The 12,858-nt window shown below is 47.2% G+C and overlaps 1 protein-coding gene across 1 annotated transcript; it reads left to right on the top strand.

Annotated features, from left to right (window-relative positions):
- The first annotated feature begins 6,639 nt into the window (after positions 1–6,639).
- LOC126382264 (uncharacterized) lies at positions 6,640–12,360 on the top strand. The gene has a single exon (XM_050032076.1). It carries the CDS (start codon positions 6,640–6,642, stop codon positions 12,358–12,360), a length of 5,721 nt encoding a protein of 1,906 aa, XP_049888033.1.
- The last annotated feature ends 498 nt before the right edge of the window (positions 12,361–12,858 follow it).

The raw sequence follows: 12,858 nt of genomic DNA, 5'->3' as shown, positions 1-12,858 counted from the left end.
TTATTTATAATTTATTGTTCTAGCGGTAACGACCCTATCCAAGGCAGTTAGAATAAATATGCAGGGGTCTGTAAGTCTCGGCAAAGAAGTGCTGGAGACGCTTTCACGTTACGTGCAAAAGAACTCTATGAACAGCAGGAGATCCGCTGATAACAACATAGAAATTGATCAGGATGCTGAAAGAATTAAATGGACTGTTCACTCCGCTAATTTAGGTCGTGGACTACAAATTTGTACCGGACCTTTAGGAGATTTCATTAAAGAGTACGTCATAATACTAGCTAATGCTGTAGAAAGTATTTTCGATGGAATATTAACACACAAAAACGAACGTGACTCCGAAAACAAAGGAACAATTTTTATTGATCAACTTAAGATTCTTCTTAATGATGTACAGTCGGTTCTGGCAGGTGCTAACGACAAAATAGCAGAAGAAAAAGAGTCGTTTGAATGGATAAAGGTTGTGAAGACGATAAGCGCAAGGTTTCAAAAGTCAGCAGTGGATTTTGTGTCAGATCGCTTAGATGGCGATCCCCAGGACATCCAAAGCGTAAAGAAAAAACTAAAACAGAAGCTCATAATCGCCGTAATCTTAGTGGAAAATAAATACGAAAATAAGCTGTGCCTCGACCATCAGATTTGCGAAAAAGAACACGAATGCAGCAAGGCTCTCAGCAGCTTACTGGTGGAATTCGAAAACATACCAAATGAGAAAGCAAAGGAATTCATAAAGTTCTTTTATGAGAATTTGCCGGATCACTTATTTAATTTCTTAAATATGGAAACTTGGCACGAACTGCAGGTGATTTTGAGTGATTTGAGCTATACAAAGAATGCACCTACTAGAGACGTGCTGTTATCCGTCTACAAAACTGTAGATGCGAGGTTGAAGTTCTTGAAAAGCAATGTTGAGATCTCCAAAGCTTATGATCAGCAGTTGGTGCACGTCATCTTGTCTGATATGGACTATTTCTACTATACCAAACGCAAGAGCTATCCGTTTGACAATTTCTTAGGACCTTTTACGGGATGGCTGCGGCTTGGAGGGAAGTTCCATACACAGATGCGTCAGGTAATCAAAGATATAAAGAAGAAGCTTCAAGATCAAGATCAGGAGTTAGTTGAAAAGTTAGCAAATGAAGTCAGGGTCTTCCTAGAACTGACTGTGGATCCTGAAACTGAGAATAATAATAGTTAGGGAATATAACTCGGTCAGTGTTGTAGTTGCAAAAATATGGCGTAAAATAATACATCAAAGAAAGAGTATGGAAGTTGTAAAATAAGTATAAAATATAGGTAAAAATTCAAATTGTAGTTTTTCTTTGCCAATCGTTGTAACAATAAAAACGAACGTTGAATTATAATCAGTTTTCTATGACGTCATTGTTTGTTTTGTTACTATTGCGTGACATTTAAATGCCATCTACAACACAATCATCATCTCCCTAGCATTATCGCGTTTTCTTCACGTGGTCCGCTTGCTAACCTGAAGATTTGACAGGTCCAGTTTTTCACAGAAGCGACTGCCTGTCTGACATTCCAACTCGCGTGAAAACCACCTAATCCAGATTAAGTCACGTACCTCCGTAACGCATTTGACAGGAATATGGGTTTCCTCACGATGTTTTCCTTCACCGCTGAACGCAAAAGTGGTCTAAAGTGGGCTACCCAGGTTCCAGCTAAAATATAGTGCATCTACTCTTTTCGCTATAAGTAAGTAGGTATAATAAACTCAAATACAAGCCAATAGGACATTTGACTGGGTCGAAGATGAATTATAAAATGCTAATCTAAAAATAGAAGACAGTCTAACATGATCAAAAATGAAACTCATTTTACTTTGCGACTTATTTTCGAATTTTATTTATGAATTAAGTAACAATGAGTACGACGTTTGACCGCTTTTGTTAATGACGTCACAGGATTCGTTTTGATGTTTCGTAAAAAGTATCTCATTTGACAGGTTAACAAACAAACAAAAATGTCACGTCACTTCGTAACTAAATCTCGACTACTATACAGGGTGTTAGTGACATCGTAACGAATACTCAGGGGTATGATTCAGGCCATGATTCTGAGTTAATATCAAGTGGAATTTTTCGTCGCAAAATTCATGATTTTTTTTGGATTTTTTTTAATTATTTTCAATTCTATACTTTTGCGATGAAAAAATCCACTTGATATTAACTCAGAATAATCAGCTGAATCATCCCCCTCAGTATTCGTTACGATGTCACTTACACCCCACACAAGTACATACGGTAGCCATACAAGTAGGTATGGGTGTTAGTGACACCGTAACGAATACTGAGGGGGATGGTTCAGACCATGATTCTAAGTTGATATCAAGTGGAATTTTCAGTCTGAATATTCCTGAAAATTTTTGTGTTTTTTTTTAATTATTTTCAATTCCATACTTTTGCGACGGAAAATTCCACTTGATATCATCTCAGAATCATGGCCTCAATTACCCGTCAAAGTTTTCGTTACGATGTCACTAACACCCTGTATAAGTAAGACACAAGCAATACAAAGCCTTGGCCATACAGATATAAAACACATAATTCCCTGTTTGACCTTTAATGCGACTATTGCCAAGTGATTTCAATAATAATCAATACCTTATACCTAATATCTAAGGCCGTGAATACAAGCTCTATTACGTTTATTCGAGGCTGAGAGGCTATCACATTACGACTTGCTATTTGCTAACTAATTGTATACGGGCACAATCAGGGGTCTCACTAAATAGCAATGTAACTAAATGCAACAGAGACTTAAAGTTTATTCTGAGTATTAGTGACATCGTACTGAATACTGAGGGGGATGATTCAGCTCATAATGCTGAGTTGATATCAAGTGGAATTTTCCGTCGCAAAAGTATGGAATTCAAAATAATCATAAAAAAACAGAAAAAATTACGTGTAGTTTCCGACAGAATATTCCAACTGATTTCAACTCATTATCATCCCCCTCAGTATTTGATACTGTGTCACTTCTTCTATCGTGTGGGTTGTGAAGTGGATTACCAACCTCAGCAACCCAGGTGTCAGGGTTATTATTGTGCCGCCAAAGGCCCCTGACATGACTCATGTAACGACTACGTACTTACATCAGTAAGTAAATAACCGGGGCCAGCGATTTAACGTGCCTTCCGAAGCACGGATCATCTTACTTTTGGACAATCAGGTGATCAGCCTGTAACGTCCTAACTAAAGTAGGGATCACAAAGTGATTTTTGTGATATATGTCCCCACCGGGATTCGAACCCGGGGCCTCCGGATCGTGAGCCCGACGCTCAACCACTGGGCCACAGAGCCCGTTACTGTGTCACTAACACCCTGTATATGTCGCAGCATACAGTATGTGCTACGTTGCTATCATAGCTTTGTTGAAATTGTCTACTAATTAGCATTGCCTATAGATAGGTACCTATAATGTTCGGTCTACAAATCATTGTGGTCAAGTGTATCCATACATTAATTAGATTATTAGGCAAGTTACAGGTGTAAGCTTTTCGGTGTGTTTAGTTTAGGTATATTTATTTTTTTAAATTAGATTTTGAATTGAATTTATTATTGATATAAACAGCCTTTGATTCTTAAGGGGTAAACACAGGGGTTACCAAATAAATAAATAAAAAATTACGATTGGCAACACTGTTTTCAGATCTAGTAGCGAACATCGTAGAACGAACGCCATCCGAAACAAATCTACAGAAAAGACTGGAAAAGACACTGTTCCTTTCTGTCACAATTTCACAAATTGTTGCCAGGATTATATAAAGAAATGACGTGCTATTGGTCGAAGCGAAATGCACACTCTTTGAATGCAACATTGTTCATATCATAGTGATTCAGTTTCCATGAACTTACTCTTCTCTGTACCTCCAGGGTAGGGCTGCGTCACAAAGGAAAGGAAAACATGAAACAGTAGGAGTAGGGCCCTGCTGGGAGGTTTTCTGGCCACGTCTTTCCCTCAGCGTTACAGATTCCGATGTGGTAGTAGTTTTACATCTAGTTACGTAATATGTAATTAAATTTTTGCTAAAAGCGCTAACTATGTAAGCCAATTTTGAAAATAAATAAATATTTTTTTAATATTAAGTAAGTATTTTTTTTAAAGGTTTGTCATCTTCACCCTTAGACTTGTCTTAAATTTTGTCCGGGGTGAGAGCCCTCAGCGCTTTCCAAAAAAAAACAATTAAGTAAGTAAGTACTTACACTTTCAAATCTTGCCTACATTTACGAGGCAGAAACCACGGAATTCAAAATGCTAAATTCTTGTCTGGTCGGTACGGTCACGAGCATTAATATTATGTTACTTTGGTACCATGTCACATTAACTTTTTTGACAAATTGAACTGTAAGTCTTACTAAATGTTAAATATGTTAGTGCGACAGAGTCCTAAAGTGGGTACATTATAATATTGCTCATGACTGTACATCAATGTGGTTATTTACCAGTTAAAGGAGCAAATCTTCAATAAGCATAATATAAGCTCGCGACTAAGAGTCACGCGTCTCTTGGTCTCACAGAAAGTTCAAGTAAAGCTTCAGTACACACCAAGAAAGTAAATTTATTTATTTATTCAGATATCCAACAGCATTAACAATAGTTGTTTACTTATAATAATACATGTACAAAATTTCTTCGCCAATAATAGGATATCATAACATGCAAATTTAAATGAACCGTGTTATCGTGTGTGTGTATGTGTGTAGTGCAATGTAATAGTGGGCAAAATAGGTGGCAACCCTAGAAATCGAACGACACGTGAAATGCAGCAGTAATATTATATGTATCTATATCAACGTATCGGATATGTCCGGGAATACATCAAGGCTAGAATATTCAATATTTGCATTTTACATCAAAAGGACGTTTGCTCCCACTAGCTCTGTAGCACAGTTCTGTTAACGGAACTGCTGGGATTCTGCGCTGGTTTCAATGTTATTAAAGTTCAATATTGTATCGTTTTGCTTTTGTACCTATGTAAAATGGTACGTTTTGAAAGTGATGCCAACATTATTTTGTTCAGATATTCCACATACATATAAAAGAGCACGCCTATTTCCCGTTGGGTAGGCAGAGAACACGAAATTTCACTTACTACGTACCTGATACACCACATTCGCTTCTTCCACTCTCATCAAAGACTTCATACATGTTCGCCGTTTTAGAGTACTCTTGACCTTGGGGGCACACCCCGGATACTTCATACGAACAACCTCGTTTTACACAGACACTACATATTGACGTTATCTTACACACGTATCTGTGTGTGTAACGTCTGACGCCTCGTCTGAAGTTTAAACTGTGTTCGAGGGGGGTGAGGTAAACCTAGCTCAGACGCTGGTGGGGAGCGAAGAGTTGCCGTTCTATACGTAGTATTATTCCCTATGGCCAGTTCCTATTATGAAATGAATTGTTGCAGAAACTCCAAAGCCTGCGTGCATTCAAAAAAAAATGCGGAATTCAGGAAATGATTCAGATTTAAATGAATTTTCAGTGTGGTAATTTTAGCCCCCTTGGCTTTGTTTATTACTACATCCTTAATCTTTCGAACGCCGGAACGCGGATCTCGACCAGACACAATGTAAAATCTATTGTGTCTGGTATCTCGGCATATGAGAGGTTAATCTAATCGGGATTAAAAAACCATACATAACATAAATAGCCTATATACGTCCCACTGCCGGGCACAGGCCTCCTCTCAATCAACCGGAGAGGGTATGGAGCATACTCCACCACGCTGCTCCACTGCGAGTTGGTAAAAAAACCATAAACGAACATAAAGTATGACGACTCCACTTCTACAGTGTCACGTGTCGGAGATATGATCGTTAGAATATCGAAAAAAGAACCTGTGTCTATGTCGATTTTGTCTAATTAGGTTCACTTTCCGGGTGAGAGCTCAGCGCTCCTCATTTCTCCAGCCAAGTAATTAAAAACAAAATTGCACATTCAACAATTCACTCTCGTAAAGTTATTACTTTATTATAGGACTCGCCTTCTTCTTAGCCTTAGACTTCGTCCGCGTGGAATTCGGGTTCCGCGGTAAGAATCTCCGATTTTTTTAAATTGTTAAAGCTTGTGTGTTGTTCTGATGTATAAGCTACATTATTGTAAAGTTTCATTAAAATCCATTCAGTAGTTTTTGCGTCAAAGAGTAACTATGTTCGCCGTAGAAGCAACAAGAAGCAAATTAGGATTGTGTTATGATTGTATTATGATTATATTATGATTGTATAATGATTGCCTAGAAATTGTAAATAGTTTGTAAGTTTTATTTTTAAAATAAAGAGAAAGATAGGGACTGAGCGCGGCTTCACCGCTACACACCCCCGCCGCGCCCTTGCCCCGCCCCGCTTAGTGGGCGTTTTCCTATATATACACGCGCGCGGGGACTAGACTCTCATTCTTATTAGAATCACCACACGGGTAGGAGCTCTGATTCAACTCCAATCGGTGTTTAATTTCAACGACTCCTAATTTCAACGCCTACTAGTTTCAACTTACATCGATAACACTAACATCGATCACATCGATATCTGGTATAGTCTATAAGATTTATGTGGCAAAGATCGAAGGGGCCACATAAATTCTCCTTCGAGCCGGATTGAAGAAACAGCGGATATGAAGACTAGGAGCATGAAGTCCGTAGAAACTCGCCCAACGCCGACCGCCGCCGAGTCGGCACCCGCCGCCGCCGCCGCCGTCGCCCCCGTCGTCACGACTACGTCGACCACCGCCGCGTCAACGTCAGTCACGGCCGCCGTTAGGACTGCGCCGACCACAGCCGCGTCGACGGCAGTCACCGCCCCCCCGCTGACCAGGAAACCCAGCACAAGCCGTTCAGCCACGGCTACCAGCACAGAGGACAGCTCGGGCACTACCGCAACGACGACGACGGGAACCGCCACTACTACGACGACTGCAACGACGACGGAGGAATCTACGGGGGAAAGCACGCACGACACGACACTACGGCCCAAGTCGGTGAGGCGTGCACCGACAGCGCCGCGTTCCTCAGCGTCGAAGGGACGTCGCCTGGCGCTGCTGAAGGCTAAAGAAGAATTGTTGAAGAAGGAAGTGGAGCTAGCGGCGGCGAAGATCGCCACATTAGAAGCGGAATCAGACGACGACGATACGGATATAGTCAGCGTGAGCGAAATGCAAGAGCGCACCAAGACGTGGGTGGACCAGCTTCCCGCCGCCGAGGAAGACCCGTCCCCCCCGCAGCCGTCCGCCGCCGCCGCCGTCCCCCCCGCTGCCGCCGTTTTCCCCGCTGCCACCGTAAAGGATCATGAGAAGCCGAAACACAGGAGTATAGAAGAGAAGCCAACAACTTTCGATTACAGTCAACTAGCGACAGCGATAGCATCGGCCGCACGAGCAGTACCAGCCGCCATCGCCCCGCGCTCCGTGCCTGAGCTGCCCATCTTCAGCGGAGCGTCGAGTGAATGGCTAGTTTTCAAGACCGCCTATGAAGAGACTGCAGTATATTTGACGGAGCAAGAAAACTTATCAAGACTACGTCGGAGCCTTCGGGGAGCAGCAAGAGATGCCGCCCAATGTTTATTCATCGGTGCAACCACGACTGCCGACGTGATGCGATTGCTGTCTACGCGCTTCGGGCGGCCGGACGCCCTCGTCATGGCCGAACTGGAGAAGCTGCGGGCCCTACCACGTCTGACCGAATCACCGAGGGACATTTGCACCTTCGCCACGAGGATATCAAACATTACGGCAACCATCAGGGCATTGAAGAAGACACATTACCTGCATAACCCGGAAGTGGTTCGACACGTAGTGGAGAAGATGCCGTCAGCACTGCGATATAGGTACTACGATTTTGCGGCCGAACAAGATGAAGAGGAACCAGACTTGATGAAGCTAGCAAGTTTCATGGAGAGAACAGCGGAGCGGTGCGGCAGCTTCGCACCCGTGGAAGCCACACCAGTCGTCGACCGGCGGGAGCACACGTCCGCTCCACTGAGGCGGACAATGAGGACTCACCACATAGAAGAAAAGAAGATAAACGTCACGGCCGGTGACAATAGGAAACAATGTCCAGTCTGCGAAAAGGAAACACACCACGTCGCCGAATGTGCAGATTTCAAGAAGACAGAGGTCAACGAGCGCTGGGAAACCGCGAAGAAACATAGGTTGTGTTTCCGCTGCCTGAAACGGAGGAAGTTCGGCCACACATGTCCCACGAGGAGGTGCGACGTCGGCGGGTGCAAGTACTCGCACCACCGCCTACTGCACTCCGAGCCGGAACAACGAGCGTCCATCCACGCGGGAACTCACATAGAAGAAGACCCAGTAATAGCCACTATAGCGTCGACAAGAGAAAGGAAGAATACTACAGCACTATTGAAGATTCTGCCGGTTCGTGTAAGTGGACCTAAGGGGACTCACTGCACGTACGCACTTCTCGACGATGGATCAACGTGCACATTAATAGAGGCGGCGGTGGCGGAACACATCGGCGTATCGGGACCTCCGGAGCCATTTTACATAGAAGGAGTAGCCGGGGCACGAGTGGACGCCGGCGCTTCGAGAAGAGTTACCTTCGACATCAGCGCGCCAGAGGACACGCACAGCTACAGCATCTCAGCGCGCACGATGAAGAACCTGCAGTTATCGCCGCAGAGCGTGCCGGCGTGCGCCGTGACGGGACAGAGCCACCTAGAAGACCTACAAGACCAGCTGACTTATCACCGGGGAACGCCAACCGTATTAATAGGACAAGACAACTGGCAGCTACTCCTGGCACATGAAGTCAGACGCGAGCAAGACAGCCAACTGGTCGCCGCGCGCACGGACCTAGGATGGGTGTTGCACGGAGTGCGGCACACACCGGCGGGAGGGCCCGCTCATCGAGTACATCACGCGAGGATCGTAGAAGATGATCAAGCAATAGAAAAACTGCTTCGAGACCACTTCGCATTGGAAGTCCTAGGAGTGGAACCGAAACATTTCCACACAGAGGAAGAAAGAAGAGCGCTTGAAACACTAGAGAGGACCACTCGCCGCACAAACGAAGGATACGAAACGGGCTTACTCTGGAGGAGCGACGACTACGACCCTCCTAATAGCTACGAAGCCGCCCTGAGAAGACTTCAAGCCATAGAGAGGAAGTTAGATCGCGATGAAGAAATGAAAAGGCGGTACGAGAAGCAGATGAACACGCTGATAGAGAACGGCTATGCAGAAGTCGCGCCCACGCCGCCGAAGGGAAAAACGAAGATTTGGTACTTACCACACTTTGCAGTTATGAACCCGCAGAAACCAGAGAAATTGAGGATCGTCCACGATGCGGCCGCAAAGGTGCGAGGAGTCAGCCTGAACGACATGTTACTGTCCGGGCCGGACCTACTTCGATCCCTACCAGGAGTGCTGATGAAGTTCCGGCAAAGAAGAGTGGCGGTGACGGCTGACATAAAGGACATGTTTATGCGGATCTCAATAAGGACGGAAGATCGAGACATGCAGCGCTTCCTCTGGCGCGGAAATAGAAGAGAGGGACCCCCTGTCGAGTATCGCATGAAGAGTGTAATATTCGGCGCTACTTCATCCCCCTGCACGGCAATCTTCGTGAAGAATAGGAACGCCGAACAATATAGAGAAGAATATCCGGCGGCGGCGGCGGCAATCATCAACAATCACTACGTCGACGACTACTTGGCAAGCTTCGATACGGAAGAGGAAGCAATACAAGTCTCCAGTCAAGTGGCCTATATACATAGCCGCGCCAACTACTATCTACAGAAATGGGCATCGAGCTCCAGACTCGTACTATCATCATTGGCGCCCGAGGCGAAAGAAGACATCGTCAAGCTTGCTCCCGAAAAGATACTGGGAATGATATGGTACCCAGAGCGCGACACGCTGTCCTTCAATATGAATGAAGCCCGGATACCCACCGACATACTACACGGCGAGCGCGTGCCAACGAAGAGGGAAGCGTTACGAACGACGATGTCACTCTACGACCCGCTGGGAATCGCCACGCCCGTGACCATACAAGCGAAGCGCATCATTCAGGACACCTGGCGCACCGGAATAGGATGGGACGACGCGCTGCCTACCCCCGAAGCAGAAGCATGGAAAAAATGGACGGAGCATGCGCGGCGCCTCTCACAACTAGCCGTACCTCGGTGCTATGCCTCGCTCACATGCGCCCGGTTCGTGGAGCTACACACCTTCGTGGACGCAAGCAGCTCTGCCTACGCCGCTGCGGTATACTGGCGAATCGTCGACGAGGACGGGAAAATACACATCTCGCTCATCGCCGGCAAAGGGAGAGTGGCACCTATCAGCAAGATGACATCGATACCACGACTGGAGCTCCAAGCGGCCGTAATGGGCTGCCGCCTAGCCCGCACAGCGCAAGAGGAACACGACATCAAGCCTGCACGTCGTTACTTCTGGAGCGACTCTAGGACCGTCCTATCATGGTTGCGAACGGGACCACGAGCCTACAAGCCCTTCGTAGCTCATCGAGTCGCCGAGATAGCAGAGGAGACTAAGACAAACGAATGGCGTTGGGTATCAACGAGAGACAACCCGGCCGACGACGCTACACGAGGAACGCCGAAAGACTTCGCCTCCGAGCATCGTTGGTTCCGCGGCCCGCCTTTCCTGTATCGACCAGAAGACACCTGGCCGGCGGAGGACATCTCAGAGACTATTGAACACACAAACGAGGAGAGAGTGCACGCGACGACCGCCGCAGAAAGAACAGGGAAGGCGCTACCCGACATAACACGTTTTTCATCGTGGGCAAAACTACTACGTGTCACGGCGCGTGTCCTACAATTCATAGAAAAACTAAAGGGAAGAGAAAGGTGTGCCGCCGCTAGAAAACGCACCAAGAAACGTGCGGAGGAAGACCCGACGTGGAAGAAGGTACAGGCGCACAGAGAAACGGGACGAGGCACGGGACACAAACATGCGCCGAGACAGCAGAGAAAGATCGTGCCTCTCGCGGCACGATACTTGCATCGCGCACGGCAACTATGGATACGCGCCGTGCAGGAAGAGGCCTTCAGCGCGGAGCTAGAAGCTATAAGAAGAAAGAAGCCCCTGCCTGCCGACAGTCGACTCAAGCAACTGTCGATTATGATTGACGAAGAGGGACTAATACATCTACGCTCGAGGATCGCCGCCGCCGCCGACATCACAACAGAACAACGGGAGCCCGTCATCCTGGATGGAGACCACCGATGGACGCGGCTGTACATCAAGTGGGTGCACACGCAATTACACCACGGAGGGTTTGAAACGACGGCAAATGAGGTGCGACAGCACTACTGGGTGTTGCGCCTCCGCCACGCCGTGCGCAACGAACTGAAGAAATGCCAGGTCTGCCGCATCCGTCGGGCCACGCCAGCCCAACCATCGACAGGCAATCATCCAAGGAGCCGTCTAGCCCATCACCAGCGGCCCTTCACCTACACGGGGCTTGACTACTTTGGGCCCATGACAGTCACCGTGGGTCGCGCACGTCAGAAGAGGTACGGAGTCCTCTTCACCTGCCTAACCACCAGGGCAGTGCACCTGGAACTCGCCGGGAGCCTCAGCACCGACTCTGCAGTAATGGCACTGCGGCGCTTCATAGGCCGCCGCGGGTGCCCCACCGAGCTCTGGTCAGACCAGGGTACCAACCTGCGCGGTGCGGACGTCGAGATGAAGCACGCCGTCGAGGAGGCCATACAACAAGAAGCCTCCGCTCGCTTCATCACCTGGAAGTTCATCCCTCCTAGCGCGCCATTCATGGGAGGCGCGTGGGAGAGACTGGTCCGCAGCGTCAAATCAGCACTAGCCGTGGTGCTGCACGAGCGCGCGCCAAAAGAAGAAGTCCTGACAACGCTACTGGTGGAGGCCGAGCACACCATCAACAGTCGACCCCTCACACACGTGTCGACATCACCGGAGGACCCAGAGGCCCTCACACCGAACCACTTCATTCTGGGAGGTCCATCACGGGTGCCGATACCAGGCGCCTTCACGGAGGGCGACGACGCCGGCCGCAAAGACTGGAGGAAGAGCCAACGCCTAGCCGACATGTTCTGGGCGCGATGGGTACGGGAGTACCTACCTGAACTCCAACACCGGCGGGAGCCCCGAGCCAGCAAGGGTTCCATCTCCGTGGGCGATTTAGTATTGATCGCTGACGGCACGCTGCCTCGCAACTCGTGGCCGCGAGGTGTCGTCGTGGCTGCCTACCCCGGACCAGACGGCGAGACGAGGGCGGTCGACGTGAGGACAACGAAGGGGATCCTGCGGCGGCCAACGAAGAAGCTGGTCATCCTGCCAACATCGCCACCCGAGGACGGCGAACCGTAGATGGTCCAGCTGCGCGACGTGGTCATCGAGCTGCGCAGCTGCGGCGGGAGAATATGTTCGCCGTAGAAGCAACAAGAAGCAAATTAGGATTGTGTTATGATTGTATTATGATTATATTATGATTGTATAATGATTGCCTAGAAATTGTAAATAGTTTGTAAGTTTTATTTTTAAAATAAAGAGAAAGATAGGGACTGAGCGCGGCTTCACCGCTACACACCCCCGCCGCGCCCTTGCCCCGCCCCGCTTAGTGGGCGTTTTCCTATATATACACGCGCGCGGGGACTAGACTCTCATTCTTATTAGAATCACCACACGGGTAGGAGCTCTGATTCAACTCCAATCGGTGTTTAATTTCAACGACTCCTAATTTCAACGCCTACTAGTTTCAACTTACATCGATAACACTAACATCGATCACATCGATATCTGGTATAGTCTATAAGATTTATGTGGCAAAGATCGAAGGGGCCACATAAATTCTACATCCATACTCAC

The sequence above is a fragment of the Pectinophora gossypiella genome, chromosome 3 (genome assembly GCF_024362695.1).
Source record: "Pectinophora gossypiella chromosome 3, ilPecGoss1.1, whole genome shotgun sequence".
Lineage (NCBI taxonomy): Eukaryota > Metazoa > Arthropoda > Insecta > Lepidoptera > Gelechiidae > Pectinophora > Pectinophora gossypiella.
Note: the sequence above shows the minus strand (reverse complement) of the source record. Positions and strands in the feature narration are given on the sequence as shown.